Source organism: Asterias rubens, chromosome 5 (assembly GCF_902459465.1).
Source record: "Asterias rubens chromosome 5, eAstRub1.3, whole genome shotgun sequence".
Taxonomy (NCBI): Eukaryota; Metazoa; Echinodermata; class Asteroidea; order Forcipulatida; family Asteriidae; genus Asterias; species Asterias rubens.
The window spans coordinates 19,670,422-19,696,295 of NC_047066.1; the positions used below are offsets into that span (position 1 = coordinate 19,670,422).

General features: G+C 41.0%; 1 protein-coding gene across 2 annotated transcripts in view; it reads right to left on the reverse strand.

Moving 5' to 3' along the window:
• The window catches only part of LOC117290804 (T-box transcription factor TBX2b-like), a 43,058-nt gene that overhangs the window by 3,056 nt on the left and 14,128 nt on the right, over window positions 1-25,874 (reverse strand). Inside the window, exons 3-6 of one of the 2 annotated variants that reach the window (XM_033772366.1) lie at window positions 14,642-14,909; window positions 5,132-5,278; window positions 1,446-1,513; window positions 778-842 (exon numbers count right to left, since the gene is read on the reverse strand). In XM_033772366.1, coding sequence (XP_033628257.1) covers window positions 778-842; window positions 1,446-1,513; window positions 5,132-5,278; window positions 14,642-14,909 — 548 coding nt within the window. Of the gene's footprint in view, window positions 1-777; window positions 843-1,445; window positions 1,514-5,131; window positions 5,282-14,641; window positions 14,910-25,874 lie in introns of both variants that reach the window. The other variant, XM_033772365.1, reaches the window with a different exon arrangement.

A 25,874-nucleotide genomic window follows, 5' to 3' on the forward strand; every position in this document is an offset into this window, starting at 1 on the left:
TACGGCAGCGACGAGTGGGCACACCTGACGCTGATAAAATTTTGATATCTCATTTAATATTCTATGAAATTTAGATGCGATTCGGTCGCAGCGAAGTAACTCAGCCGCACTGTATAGATACAGCGTTAGCCTGTTCTTCTATTTTTCTCCCCCGTCTTCGGGGTAGAAACACATGAAATATCGTTCAGCCTTGCCAGCACTAACTCCCAACATGGACGAAGATTGCATTTTTGCCGCTTGGCTGGTTTGAAGGTATAGCTTCGCTGCACTTGACTTAAAAGAGTTATAGCATATTCATATAGATAGAGGGGATGTCATTAATACAATCTTTCAGCATTGAAGAAGCCGCTGAATTTCTAATGTGGGCAATTAAGTCTGAAAAGATCGGTTTACAGCAAGCGTTTTTTATACATTCCATACTTTGGGGTCTAAGAGGGGGAATTATGTATAAGAAGGGTACAAGATTCGTCTGAAGAATGTTATGCAGATGCAATTCGGATGTCAAACTCGGGAGGTAGTGCAATTTGTCACTTTTGAAGAATGAGTAGAATTAGGAATGCGATGAGTCAAGCTCGAGCAATGATAAAGTAACGATAGCTATCGCAGTCATTATTAACCGATACTGTGAAGATGAAATAATTATGTTCTATTTTTTCTTCTTTCTGGTTTGTGACTTGGTGCAGTCTCCTGATTGGCATGTAAGGCCACCATCTTGTCTTTCGCTATACATAGAAATGATCAGTACGCAGATAAATGCAAATGAATAATCTTTCTTACCTCGTTTGTCATCGAGATCTTCTATTTTTGTCGATGTCGTTCTCTTCAAAGCTAACCTCGACCCCCTGTGTAAATATAAACAGAATTTATAAGTCTGCTGCCATCTATGCTAAAACATGGCTTTAAGTATGACGACCTCGTTCCCAACAGAATTTGTATTTTTGATTGTTTCTAACATCACTGTGGTTAGCCATAATAATGCAAATGCAAAATAGCAATGAATAATAACAAAGTGACGAACAGAATTGACTACGCTCTGCTGATCACGCAACTTTTGTTTCCAAAAACAGTGACCTTGTACGATCCAGGGCTTTTCTGGCAGGCAAGACACTACACTGGGCATAATATGGGGAAATTTACATTTTGTGTCATCGTTTCCACATAAATTCTACAGCTTCATAACAACTAAAAAAGCTACACATACATCATTAGTGTAAACATAATATTTCACGCAGAAACGCTTTTCAGGTTGAAATTGTTTTGAAAGTGACCCTCTTAAACCACATTGACCTTATCTAAACAACCAGCTGCATGCAGTGTGATCGATCCAAGTAAGGGTTTTTATGTTCATTAATTTATGTAATTAAACTTAATTTAAGTAATTACCAAAAATATACTTTCCCTTTAAAATATTGTATTTGTAAATACTTTGTAAAAGTGGAACTTACTTTCTTGCCATACCGTTGTCCCGGAAGCCCTTTGCAAATGGGTTGTGATCAATCTTCAACTGGGTAATCTGTTGATAAAGTAGAGACATGTACATCTTTAGAGAGCTGAGGCTATTGGCATTATTGTTCCTGTGTCCATCTTAAAGCTATTCTTAAAGCAATATTGTAATGGGTCCACAATGTCTCAAAATGGCTTAATAATAATAAAAAATAGTAAGAAGAAGAAGACTTGTAATGCGCACATATCCACCTTGCTGGGTGTTCAAGGCACAGAGGCTTATTCAGACAAGTTGATGGCTATGTGAGCTGAACTATATAGTCTGTTTAAGTAGAGTTTAATTCAAATGAGTCAAAACCTATCACGGTACAATTAAAGACCCCCAATTTATAGAAGAAAAAAGGCAAGTGTCTTTGAGCAAATATTATTTTGTGCAAGCGATATCCCTAGAGTTTTACTTGTAAAAATTCCCCGTTGTTTACGGAAGTCAGAAATGCATACCAAATAAAAACCCATCATTATGTAAACAACATGAGCTTAGAATTGTCACTCATGGTTTTTAAACCAGATTTTCAAGACCAAAGTAGGCAGAGCAACCGATCACGGAATTAACTAACACAATTCAGATGAGGACTAAGCTGAGTTATGACCCGTTATAACAAGAGTTTAATTGAAGGACGCCGTACAAAAGACACGCAAAAAATAAATAAAGCCGAGTGAGCAAATATTATTTCGAGTGAGTGATACACCCCTATAGAGTTGGAGCCGTTGCTCGCCGTGGCTTTGTGTCTGTGGCCGGTAGGGACTGCTGCGAACGGGACAGCCCTTCCCTACTCTTGTGGGATTATCGGATCTCAATTAAGATTCATCAATATTCATAACTTAGGGAAGATGCGGTCAGTGATGCATGGCTCCCGTGGATGGAGGAGAAATAGAGACAAGATGAGGGGGTTTAGGGTAAAGAGGAACGTAAAGACAAGAGGAGATAAGATGGATCAGCCCTTGAGGAGGGGCAAGTCTGAAAAAAATGTAGTCCTTTAATGTCAACCACAACAAAATTAAATCAAAATTGAATGACTGAACAGCAGTGTGAGATGGATACAGTCGTTGTATCCCTAATGCAATTTTATCATTGCCTTAAAAAACTGATTTTTTAGAAAGCTATCGTCAATAACAACACACTTAAATTAACATTTTTAACTTTTTAACTTTGGTTTCAAATCAAAGTTGCCACTCCTGTTTGGGTGACTTGGCATCAGCGGTAACAAGCTTTAATTGTATAGAAAAACTACATTTTCAGGAAACTATGTCTTTAATATTTTCACTTCATCTCCGATCTGAGTTTTTTTTTCTTCAACTTCGGTATTAAATAAAAGTAGCCCCTCCTGGTTGCGTGACTAGAGCCCCAACGGTAACAAGCTCAATTCCAAAATAACCATTAATAGCTACGGGAATTTGCTCATTTCCACGAGCGCTGACCGCAAACTAAAGAGCCAGCGTGCCGTGAACGGGGCCACCGTGCAACGCCCGGCCCTTCAGGCGAGTAACTGATGCTATTTCCCCGGACGCCCGTGCGCTGCAGCGCGGCCCCCGGCCCCGGGAGACCCCCACGGTATACGTTCGTTGAGTGGGGAAAACGGCAACAGACTAATAGCCAAGTAAAAAGAACCCAGGATATAGCTTCGATGTCATCAAATAGCATTGGTTTGTGGAGGATTGATGGCTTTAATTCCCATGGCTGTTCAATGACAGCGTATCCAATGTCTACGTGGTAACTAAAAGTAGGGGCTTTTGCTTGCGGGTACGAACATGGATTGTAATAGACGAAGGATCAAATTAACATGGTTATCGCCTTAATTTATGTCATGCAGTTCTTAACCAAATGCTACAATAATTGGTTTGACTTCTATTCCGATATCTAACCATGAACATGTACATTTGTTGTGGCTTTCCATTATCAACAGTGGTGTGTCTTTAAAGCGCAAATGCGAATTATTTCTCCTGCCTGCATATTACTTTCGTTGACAACATTTTCAATCCGAACTATGGTGGAATAAAATCTGTTTAAGGAGATCTTACAGTAAATCAGAACTCAGAAAAAGCTTCTTTAAATTGATTGCTGCTGTAAAGGGTGACTTTTTACCAATCCGATCATACTCTGTGTTTGTTTTTAAAAACATTTTAAGGTCAAGGGGCTCAAGTTGCCGGGTGGAGGGGGCAACAGCTTGTGTTGTCCCTCCATTAAGGGACCTCTCAGAGTCACCAAGGGGAGTGGTCCCGATGACCAGATAAAACGTAACAGAAGCATTTGCCGCGCCTGACTGGCCTGCCGTGACTCTTGGACCGAAAAAAGCAATCATGAGTCGCTGATTGGCATCGAATGGAGCTCCAATTCGATGACTGAGAGAAAATCAGGCAACCGCAAAGCTGCACAAATAAGGCCCAGCCCACCCCGTGATTGTTCTGTTCAGTTGTTACAACATCGGTAGAGAGGGACCCCACGGACTAGAACAAAGCGGAGAAAAAAAGGAGAACCCAAGGTCCGAACGGGCCCAAAAGGCAACCGTGATAATACCGCTGGAGTAATACAGCACACACGTATGCCATGCCCGTAGTTTACCTCAAACTATTGCTTTAATTCAAGCGCAGCGTACGACAAAATTCCACCTGTGATTCGCATTCAGATTTGATAAAAGGCCCCTGCAAAGCGCACGCAGAGACACACATATCAGGATAAAAGGAACTGACTTAAGGTCTATAACTACACGACTGGTATCCACTCCCCAGCTTTTAGACCCCGGCTAGAGCAGAACAAAACACAGCATGGTCCGACGATTGGAGCAAACTAATTAAAAGTAGACCTAATGTCCGTTTGATCTAGTTTAGTAATGGAATAATTTCTAATTTTGTTACAACCGGAGAAAAATCGATGGATGTGGATGCGGTTTTAGGGGGTGTTGATGTTATTGGCGTATGAGGAAGATATGAACGTTACTGTTTTAGGGATATCGTTCACTGGGGTTAGATCTGATTAACTTTTATTGTTTTTCAAGTTCTGGCGAAGATGCAAATTGCGCATGTTTGACCCAGTTGCATATTAATGACGCATACATTCTAGTGAAATTATAATCAGTATGATGAGAACCCTTAACACAGTGCAAAAAAATAAGGATAATAAAAAAGTAAATATATAAAAATAATAAACAAATGATTAAAACAAAAACCTTTTTGTTTTGCATTTTGTTGCCTAAACTGAGGGTGTCGACATTCAACTTTCAAGATGTCGTCCTACTGGCGAAAATAGTTTCAAGAAGTCGACATCAAACTTTCAAGATGCCGACAAATAAGTATAAGAAACTGTGTGGGTTCGAGCCCCGGTCTTGACACTTTTGCCTTTAAGCAAGACACTTATAACTATCATTGCTGCGTCCTTCGGATGGGACGTTAAGCCGTAGGTCCCGTGTGTTTTGCAATACTCATAAAACAAATTAAAAAACTGTTCACTTATTGTAAAGAAAGGGTTCCCAGGTGTTTCCTGGTCTGATTGGCTTCATGACGCACCACAATAGCTTGTGAACCTTTACATGCTGGTCTAAATAATGAATATGTCCAATACTTCAAAAACGTATAGCTCAACATACTTCGCATGTGTGTTATAAAGCGCGTTATATAAGAACTTTATATTTACCTTTTCGTTTTGGTAAGCAGTAACGGCAATGAAGGTCGTCTCCGGGAAAGCGAACGTCACAAACGAATTCCATCTCAGACTGAAAACATCATTGGCCTGGACAATGTGAAAGCGAGGCTGGTACTTGTGCATGGAGTTTAAAATAATCTGCTGGGTAGAACACAGTTAGAAGAAAGGCCGTGAAAGGTTGGGTACCAGAAATGTACGACAATGTTAGTTATAACAATCCCTGCTTACTTAATTATTATTTCATTTATACTCAAGCCGTTAAAATTAAAATGTAAATTGCACAATTTGAGAGAATGTATTTAATTAATGTTTAAGATCTTCCCATACACGGCATAGTTTTATATTATTCCACACAGATATGGAAACATAATTTCTATACTCGATTCTACGCGGATTCGACGGAGCTCTAGAAGTACCATCCAACTTGTTGAGATCGTGATACATATCGCAAGATGACGGCATCATTACAATAAGATGACAACGTCTTGTGATTAAATCTTATCTGGGGATGACGAAATCTTGAAACTCGTCTTCCAGATACAATTTACCTCAGGATGTCGACATCAAGTTGGATGGCACTTCCAGAGCTCCGTATGATTCTTTTGTGTAGATTCAGATGATTTTGTGCACAATTGCTGCTCTGACAACGATCGCGACATAGCATGCTACATCAAGGTCGAATAAGTAACCCACATCCACACCAATACACCCAACCAAAAACCATTATTAATTACAACACCACTGAACATCCATTCGCTTCCCAAACACCCCTATTGTAAACTGGGCTATGAAACAATAGGAGTGCCACACAACAATAGCAGATTTCACGGATGAAAACAGGTTAATGAGCGAGAGACAAGCAGATGTTGACGCACAAACAAAAGCAAAGCAGAAAATCCATACGGCTTAAGAATCAAAGTTCGCCCCCAACCACAGTGTATCTCCCCGTGGCAGCTTGCAATGATGAACGACGTGATTATTTTGGCAGTGTTAGAGGGCCCGTTCGCGCCATTTGTGAGACTGTAAACGCCTGCAAAGCGACCGAGAGCTGACGAATTTCTCCCCATCTTCGCGAGGGAGTCCCTGACATAGTAGTTGGTAAACCCAGATTGACTGCATCGATGCCTGCTTTTCATCAATTCAACATCCAGTGTAATTTAATATAGCTCTCTACGAAATTAGGATAGGAAATTTGGCAGTTCTTGGTGTGCATTCCAGCCTTGTTTAATAAAGATATTGCTGAGAAACGGGGTTAGCTTAATCTTTAAGTTTTTAAACGATCATCCAATCAAAGCTTGATATTATTGATTAGCAAATCACACATGTTTGTGCGATAAACAGGCGATTATAGGATTAAACAATATTTATGATGAAGTAAATGGACGCCATTTTGTTTTATGCCATATGTTGTTATGAGTTATTCGGTGAAAATCACTTTTGATTGGTTTCAATCTGAAGTATTTTGAGTCGAGTACAAATACTCGTTAGTGCTCGAGTACAAGTACTCGGTTGTGCTCGAGTACAAGTAATCGGTATTGGCTACTTAAAAACAAGTATACTCGATTATACTCGCCAACACTCGTTTAATAATACCCAAGTACAAGTACCCGGAAGTAGGCTACTAGAATGAAAGTGTAGTCAGCAGTACTCGAGTACAAGTATCCGGAAGATGATTCGAGTAAAGTGTACTCGCCAGTACTCGTCAGAGCGTGCGAGTAAAGCCGAGTGCGATACAAGGAACGGGATCAACTGATATGATTTTTTAATAGGTTTGTTGTGTGTGTACATATATATAAAAATAGTGAATGGAAATGAAGTTGCTCTTAAAGTAGGATTTAAGTGAGGCTTGCGGTGACGCCACTAATAACTCTCTTGTGAGTAGTGGTAGTTCTGAGCATAGAGTAAGGACAGATGGAGTTGTAGAACCACCGGCTCTTCCCAGAACCATCTCGCGATATTCACATGGTGCCACAGCAAACCTTACGTGAAATTACTCTTTGATTAGTAAAGATCAACATTTTATCCCAATAAATCTCCGCGGTTTTCAATTTGCGTCTTCTCGTCACAGACGATGTGGAGACTATGGGTTCCGCCGGCTATTCATTCTCTATACGTCATTTTCATGTCATTTTGTTTACAACTGTGAGACTAATTACAGCCGACCTACTTAAACATTGGTTTCTCTAAAGCTGACCTTTTTACATTACATCGTTTCCCTGAAACCCATTATACGGAGTCCCATGGCATACGTGCGTATTCCTCAAACATGCTCCCCTCAAGGGTTTCATTTCTCATGCTGCTTAATGATTCCTATACAGTGGATACAACGAAATGTTGTTTTAGTAATCAGTATAGAATCCAAGGGGACTTGGCCAAAGTTATCCGTCCCACGATTTCTTGGTTTCACAACATGTGGACGGCCACGTGTCTGGCATTGTTGTCAGTACATATTATAGGCGGAGCAGTCATCTAACCCCAGTGTTCCCACACGTACATCACAGACGCGATCCTCTCACTAAAATGGAATTGTCTGCTATCCTTTTGTTTTTAATGCAAGTAAATTGGGTCTGGGTTTTTATAGCAACAACAAAAACATCGAGTATAAATTGTCTACTTCGGTGTTCTGATACCCTATAAAATCTGTTCCGGGGTTTGTGATTCAAAAGGGACAGTATGGCACTGCTGTGAGGAAAATAGCGTAGACATGCGAAATTAGGACGCACGAGTTGACGCGTGCCATTGCAGCGTGCGTGTCAATGGGATTGAAAAGGGATTTCTACATACACTTTCCTGTATCTCTTGATGGAAAGGCTCTGCAAACAAACTTTAGATCCAACTTTAAGTACAGTACGAGCTAAGTGTTACACTTATAGTACTATACACATCGGTGTACGGGTGAAGCCAGATTATCCCAATAAATGTTACATGCTCAATATTTCTACTGACACCATTTGTTTACAGACACTTCGTCGCGAAATGTTGTCAAGCTAGCCTCATGTAGGCCTGGAATTTTATCTTTGATTAGGGCAAGGCTGTTTTTACTCCACACAGAGGGCACTTCCATTGCGAAATATTTAAGTCTATGTGACACTTTTGAAGTGGCACAAGACCAAGACATGGGGCAACGGTTTCATCTTTGGGAGGGCAAGGCCTTTTTCATATTGAACGGGTCACTTCCATAATACAAAACCTTAAAGTCTTTGAATGTGAAACTCTTGAACGTCACCCAGGCCAAGACCAGGGCAACGGAGCAATTACCTTTGTTGACTCCTCTTTATTCTATGACTGCTTATGGGTGGGAGCATTTTTAAAGTTTTGTGATAATATTTCGGCAGTTGTTTTGGTTGAACTAACAACGCTGTCTGTGCCTTGTTGTTTTAAAAAATATAAATAACTAAATGATAAATTCTTACTGCGGTTCCTCAATCTTCAAACCTATACTTCTATGATTAAAATGTTTATTTTGTAGTTCCCTCTAAACAGAAACTACAAGAAGGGAGTATAAATGTAATCCGGGAGAAAAATAATCGATTTCAAACTAGCCGGAAATGACCTGTCTCTTTCGAAAGGATAATAAAATTAAAAGAGTATAGTGGTTTCTCTTGACTTTCATCTTTATACACAACCAAATTAGGGATAGAAAAATTTGCTTGTCTCTTCTTTTGTTTGGGAGTTTTGTGGATAAATAGTGACAGATGCCATCCAAGGATAAACCAACCAAGGGGAAACTGACGGGGAAAAGTCTCGGGGAGTAGGGGTTTTGATAGATGTACTTCGGGGGGAAAAGGGTAGGAAAAATAAATGGACAATTGAAGACAAATAGTAACGCATCTGCCTGATGTTGTGATTTTTTATTTAAAACATTTTGATAATTTTTCATAACAATGACGTAGGGAAATATGAATTGGATGATTTGGTTAGGGTGATCTCGAGAGTGAATGGAGGTAGGATGGGATGTTTTTTATGTGGGTTTTGTTTCTGACGCCATTGATCAGCTTTTGGTTTGGCGAGGTTTGATGAGTGGTGACGGTGTTGGGTCACGTAGGGAATGTTGTGTGCCGTTGGAAGTGAGCTTTGCACCGTATTGCTTGAGTTAACAATCAGCAGATCAGTTTCCACCAAGTAACCTTTTACTCTGACTCTGACTGTATGCGACAGTTACAAGTTGAATGGCATCTGACTGGAACCCATGATATAGGGAGCTCACCAACATTAGGGCTAGATTGCTCAGTTGGTAGAGCGCCGGCAAATTAATCCACAGGTCGCTGGTAGGATTCCCTCTTCATCAATTTTTTCTCAACTCAATTCTCAAAAAAAAAAAAAAAAATACCAAATCAGTTTCTCTTGGGGTTTGATCACGGACTTTATGTAACGGCTATTTACTTCCATAAAACAAAGCTGTCTGCGCATTTTTTATGCGGTAACATAGTAATCAACAGCAGAAGTGTAGCACGATGAATAGTTTAGTGTAAATGAATAGTTTAATAGCAAGGAGTAGTTTGGGTCGAGATGACTCCGAAGAGCGCAGCATGAGGAGAGGCGATTTTAAACCAGGCAGACGAGCCATTTTCGGGGGACCATTCTGTTGTGTGTACCTCATCTCCCTACGGAGTACCTGCGATCGAACCATCCATCACTGTCGTGTAGTGAGATAGGAAAGGGGTTGGAGAGAATGAACGGGTATGTCGCTATCGCCTCGGGGTACATGAAGGGGAGAAACTATTATTCTGCCATGAAGGAATGAGATTGATTGGGGTGTCACCCAACGCGGATGTCTGCAAATTGAACGCTCATTTCCTAATAGCAATTGGGGTTGCAACCATAGAGCTATATAAAGAAATAGCTCTATGGTTGCAACATGTCAACAGGGGTTAGCCTTCTATTATATGGCGGCTATTTTGATAGTCAGTGAGTTGTGACGTACTTCCGGTTCCCCAAGCTTTTCAAAAACTGCGAGACTTTTGGTGTATATCAAGAATGCACGATTGCAGCGATTGAATCGGAACCATTATACGGCAAGAACCAAAAGTTCCGTATGGTACAATCTTTGTGAATTCATATGATACAAAATGACCACTATAAAACAGAATGCAAAACATTCAATCCAAATTTGTTTGGCGTGTCTGCACATTTCCAAGAGCTCATACATTTCAGTTGTGACAAAAGGGGCAATTGTATGAAGCCACAATTTCTCATGGTTGAGCGGTTAAGTTCATGTACAATGTATCATGACAAAAGTGAGTAAGGAAGGACAACGAATGTACGCCATGGTTGGGCGGTTACAAGCTTTTCAGTACAACGACCACTCACAGTGCGTCCCTGTACAAATTCCATCACTACACCACATTGCCCAATTGACGCACTCAGCCCAAGTTGAAATGAAACCTCATAACATCCCCAACTTGCATGTACGTAACCGCGTGGATGCTAATCCTAAACTGACGTATAAAGATGGTAATATAATATGCAATAATCACGGCATGCTCATGTCATAACGATTTCGCGCTCGGGAAAGTTTGTGCAGCCATTCAAGACACTGCGCACGCAAACAGGTTGCAAGTGAATATCAACCGCGATGATATTTGAGTGCCTTTTTATAAGAAGGAAAAAAAGGCGTTTGTCAAAATCCCCGTCAGACATCGAATCAATATATTCATATCTTACTCATCACAGAAATCAAACTGACTCCCAACACTGCTTTCCTAGTATCAATTAACTTGTGTACATGTAATTGCCTACAGGGACGAAGAAAAAAGAGCATACGAGTTTGGAATCTAGCAGCGGACGACCTTGGTTCAGACACGGTGTCAAAATCTCGACGTGACGGCGTGAAAGCTTATTAAGTTGCCGGGCGAAGTAGCTCCAAAACTTCATCAAGGCGGTGGAGACTAAAAACCAGCTGCCCGCGTGCGACACTCTTGCCTCGGTTCGCTCACCAGCTCGGCTGCGGTGCGCCGGGGAAGGGGGTACCTCCAAGTTGGGAGCTTTGACACCCCTATCGGCCGGGCCAAAGACCCCGAGAGACGGGGGATGCCAGACAAATCAATGGCACCTGGCAGCTGAAATTGGAGGCTCTGAATGGGGGAGGTGTTGGCAATTGGCAAACGACCGGCTAACGTAAAAATAAAAAGCGAAGCTAGATTTATTAGAGGGATAAAAATGTGGGCAAATGCAGTTCATTGCCCGCTATAAAGGCATCTATACTGGTGTAATTATTCACATAATAGAATGAAACTTATCATCATGCAGGATTTACGCACACGCCAGCGGAAATTTGTGGGAGTTAGACTGAAAATGATCACCGTTCGTTCACCTGTCTCTTCGGCGCATCTCTGTTCCTCGCAGGTCCGGCTCCCTGGTGTTGCATATAAATATTGTACGGTCAAATAATGTTTGACTCATTAGGCAATCGATGATTAGTCTTTTTCTGTTGTCCTGCAGTCGTATGTAATGCACAGTTTATGACAACTCCAACATGGTTTCCATTGATCCAACCACTGGTATTCAGATTGAAATGTCCTCAATTGCCATTCCCTTGTTTGGTTTTTAGAACCGATTTTATATTGTTTTTTTTTTTTTTTTTTTTTTTTTTTTTTAGTTTTCAACCACTGACATTCAGATTGAAATATCATTCCCTATTCATGTTTTAAGAACCGATCACAGAGTGGCATGATCACCATGCAGTGGGTGATTCCGTTGTAGCCGTCACACCGCTACTATGTAGACTTTACGCCTATTTGCGTTCCTATACTCGCGCAGACCGCGTAGCCGTCGCTCACCTTGGCCGGGCAAGGTGGGTTTGGGTCCCCGGCACACGCCCGTCCATTCTTACGCTCTCCGTATCCGTCGTTCGGACAGCTGGCCCCACGTTCGTTGCGTCTGGATTTCCTGTGCTTTTCGCACGGTGTGGCAACTCATTCACGAAGAGCAGACAATGTCAACATGAATAGAAAACAAGAGGATGGTTTCACGAAGAACATTTTTTCTTACAAGACGCTAACCAAGGAGCCAATTGAATCACCAAAATCATGTGGGTTGTACCCAGCTATACTTATTGCTATTAAGAGAAGAGGGTTATTGGTGTTCCTTGCAGCTGCTGTAATTCGCACAGTGTTGCAACTCAATCACGAAGAGCAGACAACTTCAACATTAAATTGAATTTAAGAGGATGGTTTCATGAATAACATTATATTCATACAAGATGCTTACTATGAGGAACAATTCAATCACCAAAAATGATGCAGCAGCGCATTGTGAACCTTCGGTGCTACATCAAATCGGTATCACAATTTAACAGCACAAATCAAAAACCTGTCTTAAAAATGTTCTGTTTGTTCAAATGTTTTGAGTACCTTATTGGTAAAAATACGTTATTTCCAGCAGCAAATTGGTAAACAACTTACTTGCTGTAACTTTTCGACAAGACGTTTTTCGGTTTTCAAACACAGGTTGATTAAAATCTTTAGTTGTTTTAACTCTGCTTCGTTTTAAAAACAATGCTGAATGTCATTTATTTGATTTTCAATCAAGCATTTAAACTTTCAGTGTGGAGGAATTTCCTTTTAAAATCCAGTAAATTACTGGAAGTACCATCCGTGCGTAAGAATAACAATGTCTATGTCAAGCTCACCGATGCATAGCTATGGCGGCTTCTAAAAGGGAGGGCGTCATCTGCTGTTATTTAAAGGGGGTTCATACAGTTTTGCCTCGTTATAAACCTGACCCGACCGATAAATTCATGTACGGGTGATTTGAGCACACAGCATAAAGCATTGTAACTAGTCTATTGTTTACCATAGTACGCCGGCCTGCTGTGCCTTTTACATATCAGCCTGCGCTTTGATTTCTCTGTCGAACCTTGTACCCCTATGAAAAGTGGTGTTGTAACGACAGAGTTGTCCGTGCACCTTACATCAGCTGATACTCTAAAAATAGATCTTCATCAGTGCTCGGCCTTCATATTTTCTCAAACTATAAAAGAAAAGTTATCACATGGCCTTTTCGAAACTCCAGATTTAGATTGGGCTCCATCCTTCGGTTAAGCCCGTGATTTTAGAAAAAAAGATAATCGCCACTGTATTTACTGATAAGTTTGTTTAAAATGTTTTGGTTCAAGATGATGTCCGTATTATAGGTTAACGCTTAACTGCTTAATCTTGGTCTAAGTTATGGGATAGACCACGTCTAGCCCATTTGTGCAGCTTGTTAAAATGATCGCCTAACACGCACTGTATACATATAGATCAACAAGATGTTCGTCATACCCACACTCATTTTCAGATTGATGGAACTCTCAAGAAATAGTCAACGCCCAAACTGTTCCATCATGACCGCTGCCCACCCCCTGTGCCTATAATTATTATGCGATTTCAGCGTTTCCTCGTTTTACACTTCTGAGAATATTACTTAAACCATTTTCATCAGACATTGAATTATGTCTCAGTGAATTTGATGTCTTAATCAGCTTTCAGCCCAAAGAGCTTTCGGTTATAAAAAAATATATATTCCGCCCAAGTATAAAAAAACACACAAAATGAGTACATCGTCAACGTCAATGCATCAATCGCAAAGCTTGAATTGTTAAATAAAATATAAAAAACACAAACTAGGACTAATCGTCTTAAGGTAAATACATTCACGCATGGATGACTTTCTCTGATTTATGGCGCCTTTGAATTTACATCTCCGGATAGAAAAACTAGAATCCCATCCTCTCTCTTAAAAAAAAGAGACGGGCTAGCAATAAAAAGGGATGCGGGATGTTCTAATCTCTTTAATTCAGCGCATACACAATATAACACGGCCAAAGTCCTGGTAGTCCAATTTGGCCAATCTTGTTTGTGAGGTTTAAGAGGGAGCTGGCTTTCAATCAGGGGGGCCTGTTGAATCAAGTCTCTTCATGCCGTCGTGGACTGGGCCGCTCAGATCGGATTGATGTAGTCCTACTTCGTTATAGGATTTACTTCTGACATATATCGCTAGGAGCGTTGGGAGAGCATCCATCATCTAGAGTACCATGAGGGGTGGGGGTTCTTAGTGATTCGATTTGGACATTTTGTCATTGTGTGGCCGGCAAGCATCGGAAGTAATTTAAGCAAACAGATAGCTGATGTATTGCGTGGAGAGTGGTAGAGGCACATAGGGTGGACTCTTTTGATGGGGCCCGCAAGTTGGGTTAAGAAGACGTCAAACTTGAATTGGGGTTGATGTCTTTGTTGTTCACCTTAGCTATGGGTGAACAACCTATAAGTAAAACATTTTGTGCACGGACATACTTTACTATGATTTAAGAAGTGAAACATTCTGTCAGTACATACTTTGCTTTGGTTCAAGTAAGACTTATGTTGCTGAACTTGGAGCTATATCTGTACTCGATGAACAGGGATCATACTTTAATTTTTTTTCCCCCATTTTTATTTCATTAATTAATTCTGGTTGTAAAGCCGAAGACTCTCAATTACTCACATATTAGCCGAGAAAACAAAGAAGGAAGTTACTTACGTGTCCGTGTTGATCCAGGTTATTGTTGGTCAGTTTAAGCTTGTTGAATGTGACTACCTGTTTCATCCAGACAGCTCCAGTTGCCGGCGAGTCCGGGTGGATGTAAAGCCGGCTAGGCATGTGGGGCTCGGCTTTCCCGGATACCACCCATTCGGAGTTGTGGTACTTGTACCTGGTGTCGTCAACAGGGACGATGTCCATTAGGAGGATGTACTTGGCGTTGGAGTCCAGGCCTGTTAGGGTGGCTCGGAATGTTGGGAACATGCGTCTGTAATGACAAGAGATTAATGAGTATATCAATAATGTGAGGAACATCTCAGGAGTTCTGTTAATAAACCCATCTTAATACATCCAAAATGACCCGCCACTTCAAACAACAATTATTACGAGTCTCATTTTTGAACGGAAAATCGTTTAGTACATCATGAGTATTGGTGTTGGTACTGAGTTTGACCCGTGTTGACATTTTTGACTAGTGCAAGAATTCCTCCTTGGAATGCAGTGACCCATTTTGTATTGACATATTTGACCTCATTGTCCAAATTTGCTCTGAAAGAGCATAAAATTGAATGACATTTTACACCATTCTAATGTGAGATTCGAGACTTGTACAATGCTCACCCACACACTTTTAAAGGGCTCTAGTATTGGAAAATGAGTGCATCAAAAACTGAATTTCACTTTGGTGCCTGCCTCTTTAAGAAAACCAGGTTTCACACAAAAAGTTAAACAAATCGTCAGTAAACATTCAAACAAATCCTAGTTTACAGACTACATAGATCCATCCCTTTCCGGTACTCTAAACCCCTTCAGGGATTCAAACATTGTCCGGCGGAAGGGTATTTACACCGCCCAGTCGGTTCATGATCGAGTTAAAGAAGCACGCGAGTGCTTGGTGTTCGGTGAACCGGTCGTTCGGCGCTATCATCCCCGTTGATGATGCCCGGGCAGGCCTCGCTCAGCTCCACTGAGCGCGTTGGGACATCTTAACTGACATTCTCGGGTTTTTCTCTATCTCGTATCTAGCGTGTATATGAGCGAGGCGTTGGTCTTAAGGGATATGGTTTGCTTTAGTTAATGTGAGGCTATGTGCTTTGATGGTTGTTATAGATGGGCATATGGCCACACTGAGGCAACAGATGGTCCATGGAGTAGACACCAAATGACACTTTGTTTTACAAGCCATCGTCGGTTGTTCTGCTTTATGGGTTTACACACACGATGCACATAGTTGCACTCCCCACAAATCCTTTCCTAAATCACGGCTTTTTTGTACCAAAACTTAAGCCGTTTCGGATGGTGAGCCACCAGCGGTGACTTTAAGCCTTGGTATTATACTTAGTTTTAATTTAAACTTGCATTTAAACAACCGCAGTTAAGACGAGTAAACGCTAACTTCGACTTTGTTCCTTTGGGAACGTGGAATTTCAAACTTACCCGAAGGTGCGTGGGAATCCAATAATTGCCAATTTCCCTCAAAATTTGTGGTATTTAAATTGGTTGTAATGACTATACTCAATGTATTGTCTGGGATATAGAATTAAAATGATGTTGAAAACAATCTGAGGTTCCAAGCATACAGTGAGTAAACCATACCCCCAAAAATATGTCTACCTGTAATATTGAAAAGGAATTTTATACGGGCCATTGTCAACGCTTGATTTCAGTACGATTTTTCCTCCCAAAACGCTAGCTCTAAATAGGAAATGTTTAGACAGGCGTAAAGGAACAATATATAAATAATATCTTCATTTCTAGCTTGATTCTGATGAAATGTCCAGAGGCTAAGAAAAGTACAAGCACCTTAAGGTTCTCCCCTAAGCCCGCCGTGTTTTTAATTAGAAGCCGTTTATACAGTAATTGTCTAAAACTCTGAAGTCCTATAGCGGTATTTCCCCAAAAGAAATCTGCGTGTCTGTGTGCTGCGCTTTATATGAGAGTATATTAATTGAGATTTTATGGGGCGTGATGTGTCAAATAAGTGCAGTTGAGGATGCAACAATGTAACGCGGATTGGGGGATCATGGTTTGCCGCAACCAATTGCGGTTATAGCTAGGCACCAGCCTACCTCTCGTGGGGGGCACCGGACGCGTGTGCTAATCTTTGTGACGTGTTGCCGACCTTACATGGTGTCACTCGGTGAAGAGTACACGCATGTCATTTTCGTATTGGTCATCACAAGCCTCAAATAAATTGGTTATTTAGTCCAGGGGACATTCATAACGTGTAAAACCGTCCCCAGGGGTGGGGTGTGATCGCTTCTCAATTGGTCAACGGAAACTAGAGTGATATACCCCCATGAGATTGGAACACAAGCCCCCAAATCACGGCGCGTTTGGCGGTCCGGTGGTGTACCGCTTCGCGGTCCACGCCCGGGTAGGATTGGGTGGGAGCCAATTTCCTCCACTCCAGCGATTTTGGTGACTACTTTGGATCGCTTTCGTGAGTTTTGGCGGGAAGGGTGCTACACGTAATCACGACGCGAAATCATTGGATACATCGCATGACCACCTCGAGTTTTGGGTAGTGGTCCGGGACGCGTAGGTTTACTGTAACACGAACGAGGCTAGTGGAGAGGAGTCCGAGGGCTGTGATTTCATGGGGAGTTTCTAACACCGGGACCCCGTGAGCATCAGCTGGCAAGCACGGCTCGGACGCGCCAAAACCGGGGACTTTCATTCCCGCACATATGGCCGTTGCACACCAACTGCGGTGGAATGAAAATAATGTTGTGTGGAAATCATAGACTTTTTGGTAATGGGACTTGACGAAGCTCATTTAGTCTGGTGGTGTTGGTCTACGGATTGGGTGTTTCCGGACCGACAAAACTTCCAGATTCAACCGGGGAGCGCCTTCTGGACGACCCGTTCAGAGAATGCGAGGCGTGAACCCGACGAAATATTAAGTGGACTTAACACATCAAATAAATTGAGAAAATTAATAGTCTATTAAAACAATATTGCCAACGCGTCTGTGAAAGTGAACTTGGATATTATAGCTCTTTGATTGTGTCAGAGTCAATACAGGCGAGCTAGAAAGTATAAACAGATCGTACATGCATCATACTCAATGCAACGTAATACGTAGATAGTGGCAGCACTGCGGGACGCGGTGAAAAGAGTAAACCTCCACTCAAACTGTTTCTCTCATCCTCACCCCCGCCCCCCACTTCCACAAAGCATTCTCAGAAATACATGGTTATGTTTTTTCCTTTGTCCCTAAGTACCTATTTCTCTAAAACTACGTTACTTCAAAGGGGGTTGTTTCTTAAATACAATGTTTTATAACATCACCCGCTCTTCAGTATTCTTTATCAAGTTTTATGGTCACTAATGTGTGGAGCAAATACCTTATTTGTACTCACAAAAAAAAAAAAATGTGAAACTTGTCATGAAAAAATACAATGGCAGAGTACTATTTTTGTCACATATTTTACGAAATATTTACTATTTATTTTCTCGATACTGGAGGTCTATACTTTGTACATACAGTTGAGTAATTTTGGGTTAGTGCTTATGTGTGTATAGTGTACGTACACGTGTGCCGAACTAAGCAAGTAACGATCGGCATACAACTACGCGCACCTGGCGGATGTGTGTAAAACAATTCCATCCCAAACACAGCATTCTCAGAACAAAATGGTTAAAAAAATGGATCTGAAATTCTCTCTGATTCTTTCCCCAGTTACTTTATATAACAAAACAAACTTTTCCCTGCTTTTGCGGTGGACTAACAGCTGGGCGTGTTTGTTGCTGGCCCGTGGCCCGTGGACCGCCTGAGTTTAGGTGTGAAAAAAACGATCGAGTCTGATGCTGTACTGCACGGACTGCACTCGCGCAATGCTCCATGATCGTTATGACCAGATTGAAAAACTCAAACGTACATTTTTGTTTAAGCTGCTGCTCTTTTGTTATAGTTGAGTCGGGTACTTACAATATGTTGTTCGAACCATCAAGCCTAGATTGGTTGTAGATAAGGCGATTTAAAAAGGACTTCAAACTTATCTTTTGACAACTTCTTTGTAAAATAGAATGACATTGGTTGTAAGTGGTTCTCGGTTGTCAAACTGTCCCTTGTCTATCATTCTATGTTTTGGGGGGCTTAATAGAAGAAGTATTCATTTTACTTGACTGTTTTCCATCAAAGGCCCATTTGACATTATATCAATAATTAGACAAAGAAGTAGATGGCAACGTCACTCTTTGGCAGTTGGTTGAAGTGGCCGTCCGGACTTGTGATGTCAGGCGATCGCTCTCATTTAAAACCAATAATAACAATAAAATAACCTCTTTTGGTTGATATTGTTTCTACGTTTATTCGTAGTCAGTGCCCAGTTTCTTTTCAAAGAAAAAAGAATATTTCCTCTGCAAGAAAGCACTGTGCCATTTTCTAACCCTTATGCACTTGAATGACTTTCCTCCCGAAACCAATAACTACCGGTATGTTTCCTCACGCTGCAATCTCAGTCCCTTCAAATGGCACGTATCTGCCGTGATTTCCCTCTCCCCACTCTATCTCCCCTCCCCACTCCCAAGAGTATTTTAACTCCCCACTTGGACGCAGATTTCTTTTTTTTTTCCTTAAGTACCTTCACTTGCCTCTTCCATCCCAGGGCCTTCAAGAGCCCGAGACTCGCCCGACCTTGTCGTACACTTCCCAGTGTTTCCATTGACTCAATTATAGACGCAATTACCTGGTTAATGCATGTGCACGGGCTAGGCGAACAGTGGTGTCCATTTCTACGCATTGGGCCCCGGCCGGATAAATTAACTTTCCTCTCAAAACACTGGGCAGTAACCGTCAACGATATGTGTACGCACCGCCGTAACAGACATTGTATTAGATTTCGTGAGCTGAAGTATCTTGCCGCGAGCTTTTGGTAAACAGGCATTAAAGTTACAGGATGCAAGAACACTGACTACCCTATCATAAATACGAGCCCATTTTAAAATTAAGAATCATAGACAAAATTTACAAATTTACAAATTGTAATGGTATTTTCGAAGTGTCATTAATGAAAATGTTCGATTTATTTGGTTTGGATGGCACAGCAACCTTGGCCCTGTGAAAATAAATAGTAAATAAAACAACTGTTCTTGATACAATAATCCTATAGACTCCATCGATTTTTCTCCACTGCTGTTCATTGTGATGAATTTACAAGCACAACAATAGAAGCAAAAGTTCAACATTAGTCAACAGTAGCTTATAACATGCAGAGGACATAGCAGGTTTATACAGCGAAATGTCTTCTTTGTCATATTGGACATTGAACATTCGCTGGAAAATCTATGTGAATGTTCAATGCCCAATATCAAACTAACCTTCATTAATTTATATATATTTCACATCCTGAACCATTGCGGTAAAGCATGCTGCGGGTTGGTTGCGGTAAACTTATAAATGACGCAATAAATACCATTACAGTTTTGTGTTTTCACTATATTTGTCAAGGCATTGTCCACTTAAGCCATGCAGAAAAACTAGTTCGGGTCAAGTCTGTCCATACGCAGTAGGCCTAATTGCAATTTGTTTAAGTTGAAAGTTCCCATTGATTTTTTTTATTAGAGCGTTGTGTTCATTAACAAATTAATAGATCAAGTTTGGCTGAAGACTCGTGCTGTCGATCCTGGACACAGTTTGCACACCAAACCTAAGCAAAACAAAATTGGGCTTACCAGAATAAAGTTACCAGCCAAAATACCATGTAACATATACTATTTGTGACTGGTATCCTACTCGTTATTGCTTAGCAAGGATTTTGTAAGCAGTATTTTCTGCTTAAGCAGCTCTTTGAAATTGGGGCTTGAGATTTAGGCCGTCTAGTCGGAGACGCTTCTCCCCTGCAGCGTTATTTACTTGATGTCTACCTAAGAAAAATGCGGTCACCATCGGGTCACCGTTATGACATGGTTTAGTTCTCTCGCCATTCGGCCCCCTTGGGCCCCCTGGAAATTATTGACCAAGATACGGGCACTTGTTTCTTTTTCCTGTCCTGTCTTTCTGTCTGTCTCAGTCAATGCAGATTTGGTGGGCAAACGCAGACGGCGATGCACCGCCGACATGTTGGTAATAAATTGAGTCTCTTCACCCAACCGACAGTAATATTTAATACTATTAATTTATCAACTACATTTCGGGGAGGCTTGGTATGCGAGAAAGGGAGGGAGGGGGATTGATGATTATGATATTAACAATTTCCTTAACAAGCTTGGTCAACTTGTTGGAATGATGACACACACACCCCTCTTAATGAGATCAAGAGGAACCGGGACTACCTGCTATATTCTGATCCCCCCATGAAAAGCGATCATTGCCGGTGATAACGCTGCTCAGCCAGGGGCTAACAGGAGCAGCCTCGGGAGAGAAGAAAGACACCGCCCATTAGGAATAAGTGCTGTTTATTGGGGAGGACTACAAGTACGGGGGGGATTACGTTCGGCTTGTGGTCTGGTGGCACACGCTTCCCTCTTGTCTGGTACACTTGTCCCTGGTGCTAAAGACAGTTGCCCACCTACCCAGGCTGGTTAACTTTTGGCCCTGTGTCTGAAGAAGAGTCTAACCGTCCCATCCTACAGAATCTAACCATCCCTGTGTCTACAGCATCTAACCATCCCTGTGTCCACAAAATCTAACTATCCCGTCCACAGCATTTAACCATCCCATCTATAATTACAAACAGTTAAAACTGACCCAATTTTTAATGAGTCTGCCAATAAATCAATATTTGAGAAAGAAACCATTCAAACTAAGGAAGTATAAATAATACTTAGCCATTTACGTTAATTGAAACTCAAAGTGTACTATCGTTCAAAAATAGACACTCGTTACGTCACACGGAATCGTTACGTCTAACCGCACGGTTGTAATCTACGGCAAAATCATTGTCCATTTTTCAATAATAATGAAAAGGTGGGGACATGGCTTGGCCTACTTTCCGTAACTAGAAAGATTTCCCTCCAATTCCTATAATTGATGTCGCAGAATGTAATAGTGCTCATTATTTAATTCAATTTCTGGCTTCTCAAACTGTTGGAGCGAGCCAGTGCCGGGGACATCTCTGCATCTAAACTCTTCACAGTGTGCTTGCTGCAATAGAGCTAGACCAATAAATACTAAATGCATAAACGGTGCGTAGCGGCCCTAGTGCCATATACAACAAGCCTCCGCCTAATTGCGTGTAACTCAATTACCGGGATCCCTTTCAAAATTCGCGGGTGCCGTAACTTGGTTAGTCCCATGCCTTCATTGTGGTGGCTGGAGCAATGCCAGTTTGATTGGGTTAAGACCCACGCAATTGCCGGGTCCCCGTGTGCCCTTCATCGTGGTAATGGAAAGGCCTTCCCCTTTAGACAAGATGATAAATAATCATACATCAAACGAAATAACAAAAGATTGGGGGAATACACAACCAAGGCCTTGTGTGTTGCAGTGCGACGTAATTGGTTTCTATTCAGTACGAGAGATGGAGAGTCTGCATACCGGGATACGTGCTAGAAAGATGAGAGAGAATGTCCTCGGACAAATAGTATGTGAATATCTACCCAGAGTGTATTGTCTTTTACTTAGTATTGTCTTTTACGTAGCACTTAGGCTACGAACCCCCTTTTTAGGTCAAAAGCTGGAACAGAATGTTCTGAACATGAAAAAGAGTAGTTGGCGTTCATTCTTTGGCCCAGTGTTATGATGGTCTGGACACTCTTGTCCCGCAGACTCTTCTTGTGTCGTTTTGACAATCTTTAATACTGTCTGGTTCGGCCGTGCGGCAGTTCGTTTGTGTGTGTGTCAGGATGTTTATGTTTGCTTACTTCTTTGATAATGCATTTTGTGGTATTTTATCATCAGTCTCCTTTTGGTTTTGTTTTGTCTGAAATCATATTGGTAAAACCGCAATTTGCAATTAGAACGAATAAAGTCAAATGGGTTTACAAGTACCTATTGTAAAACTGCTCATTTACTTCATGACTGCTTTGATGGTTCAGAAAACTTCAATATTAGAAATCCCTTTAACCTGCTTGTGTATCTGGTACCACAACATTTCAAAAAATGTCGTCTGCTCCGGAGTAATGCAAACAGAAACTTTATAAGATTTTAATTTCCCTCCCGCGAAGCTCCAAACCGTACACAAAAATAAGTGTTTTAAATCTTGAAGAAAATGCTTCTACAATTTCAAAATTGTGTCCAATTCAACTGGTCCATCAACTTGTTACAGCACGGCAAGCTTAAATCTCATATTACAAATTGTCCTCAGTTCCCAGTAAATAAAAGCACTAAAATCTGAGTGAGTCGCCGACAGAAGAATTACGCACGGCTGCCCGGGTTATTGGTACGGATAGCGTGCGGAGTGAGCAAGCTTTACAGTTATTATTGAGGGTTTTTGATGAAGTCACGGAGCATAAAAACGGCAAAGTAATTCGCGTGTCTTTGATTTGATCAAACGATATGATCAGATTAGGTGTGTTTTCCGTTTCAAGGTGACGGGGAGAGAGAGGCGGCAGACCCGGGGAGAAGGCCCGGTGAGCCACGCTTGCTTCGCGAGGAGGGCGGGAGTCCAATAATATTAGTTGCAAATCGCGTAATGGGCTGTGCGATTGGGGAACACGAATGGAGTCCACAAATTGGGCAATGTGCTCAATTTCCCTCCATTCTTTCTTATACTGAGCCATATTTGGGATATTTTATGAGATTAATCAGTGCGGTTCTTTTCACGTTTTAGGTGACTCAAAGTAGACAGACGAGCTGAGGAAAATATCGCAATTGCACAAAACCGATTGGCAATCTCTTTGCACCAAGCGTTGAGTCAGGTTTCTGACAGACATGATACCATTTCTTTATAGTGACAGATATTAGTTTATATACATCATGAATATCAATGTGATCATTGTTTAGGCGCATGCTAGGCTTGCCTTCACCGTGATCATTAAGTAAGCCTAAACAAAGCCAACATATCTGGTCGGTTATCACAGGCCTATAATGGCTGGTTAACAAAGACCAAGTGTATATGGTATCCCATGCCTGTTGATTGGTTACCACAGGCCTACCGGTAAGTTATCAACCGGTTATTTATCACAGGCCTACTGGTAAGTTATCGCAGGCAGGGTTACTCACAGATCTACGGCTGGTTATTACGGGCCTATAAGCACTATCACTTATTACAACATTGGTTTTAGGAAGTGCATCCATTTCTATCCTGTTGTTTGCAATAAACACACCGAGCAGCCATCGTGTGAAATCCCGTTTAAAATGCTTTCTTCTGTGTTCATGTGAGGTCACGTTTAACAGTAATAGTGAAAAGTATATTCCATATATCTTTATGTCTACGGGGGCAGTAGTGAAAATCTGTGAAAAGGCCAATATATGCTGTGATAATTCAGATAAAAGTTGACGCATAATTTAACTCACTTGTGTAATTTGAATTATAACAGTAACCGAGTCGGTGGCAAGACAGTAGTTTGAATATCAACGCAAGGTACCTATAGCTCGTCTGGTTTTCATTGTAACGGTAAACTCTGATAGAGCGATCATTTTTGCATAGGCCTATATAGTTTCGAATACGTAATGGTGTATGGGATGCACGTCTCTACGAACGCGCTGCATAAAAATGGATACTCATGTAAAATGCATCAGTTAGTCAGCTAAGGTACTAGCATTGGGCCGATGACACATCCATAAAAAACGGGCGCCCAAAATTATAAGGTAATAATTATGGTAATAAATAATTCTAATTCAAGTCAGGTTTGTGGAAGTTTTGATCGCTGAAAATGCTTCAAAAATAAAGGTTTATTTATCTTTGAGAACTTATGGTTATTAATGAGAAGTACATAAGCAAAACATCTGGGTAGCAGTTATGAACAGTGAAACGTCACTTTAGTTTGCTGGTAATCACATTTTGGTGAGCAAATCTTTCATTTGCTTAGCGAAATTGAAACGTCAACCTGTTATATCGCTTGTAGTGTAATGTGCATTCCAAGGCTTCTTACACGGGACTCTCGGGTCGACTTCATTAATAAATCATTGCCATACTTCCTATACAGATTTTCATTATGAATATGGTTAAACTTTATCTTTGTCATTATTAATTGATATAGAAACCTACCCATGCAAGCGATCCCATATTTTTTTACGTTGAAGTTTGAGCAGGGTAATGATGCAGACAGAGGGAAGCTGATTATGATACGGGTGTATTATATTCAAAACGAAGCTTGGAGGAAAAATGCATTAAGAGTTTTATATAGGCCTATATTAGTCAAACTATTTTGTGCTAACCACGGCACTGTAGAATGTTTTACTGTTTCTTAATCTGAAAAACACCCATAATATTGTTTCATTGCAATTCATTGCAAAAATAACTGTTCGTGCATGAGCATTTATTTATATTTGATCGCGTCCAAATTGCCTGGGAAAAAAAAAGAGTAAAATGCTGGACTTTAAAAGTTAGTGTTTATATCCTGTTTTGTTCTGGAAAATAATTGTTATTTTCCAATTCAATTGTGAAAAACAATTTATTTATATTTTAATGGCGTCTGAATTGCCTGTATCTATGGTGTGACTGTTCAATAACCATATGGTCCTGCATCCCGCATTTACAATCATCGATTCAGAATGATTTCTCCCTTTTACGGGACGACGGAGGAGCGAGGCGTGAAAAGTAAAGTTTGTCTGCCGCGTCAATCGCCCAGTTCGCCCGGGCGCCATGCGGGTCACGACCGAAGTATAGCTCGACGACAATTGCCCTGAAAACAAGTTTAAAACATAAGATAATATATAGAGCAAGGCAGCCCTATGTCTGGTTTGTCCAGTGTCTAGTTCTGCGTTGGTAATGTTTGGGTTTTGACTTGTCTGTTTGGAACTGTTTGACTTTTAGAGTTTACAGCGTCTAAATTGTGTGGGCAAAACGTTAATTGACTTCACGTCAGTAAACTATACGAAAACAAAACAAATTCAAGTGTAGAGACTGCAACCTGTAATGTATGTAATAAATTGTGTTTTTTTTTCCCTCAAATGTTTTCTCAGATTGCAGTTTGTTGATTCAAATTTTACCTATATAATTATGCGATTATTCCCTTGAAGGTATTTCTCATATTTGAAATCCTAGTTGTAGTCGCAGTAAATCTGTGATAATTCTGCCTGCTGTATCATTTTGTGAGAGCCTAGTTTGTTTGGGACTTAATTTTTTGTTGTTTTATTAATCAGTTAATCATTCTATCACTAGCTGAGTTACCTTGATTGATT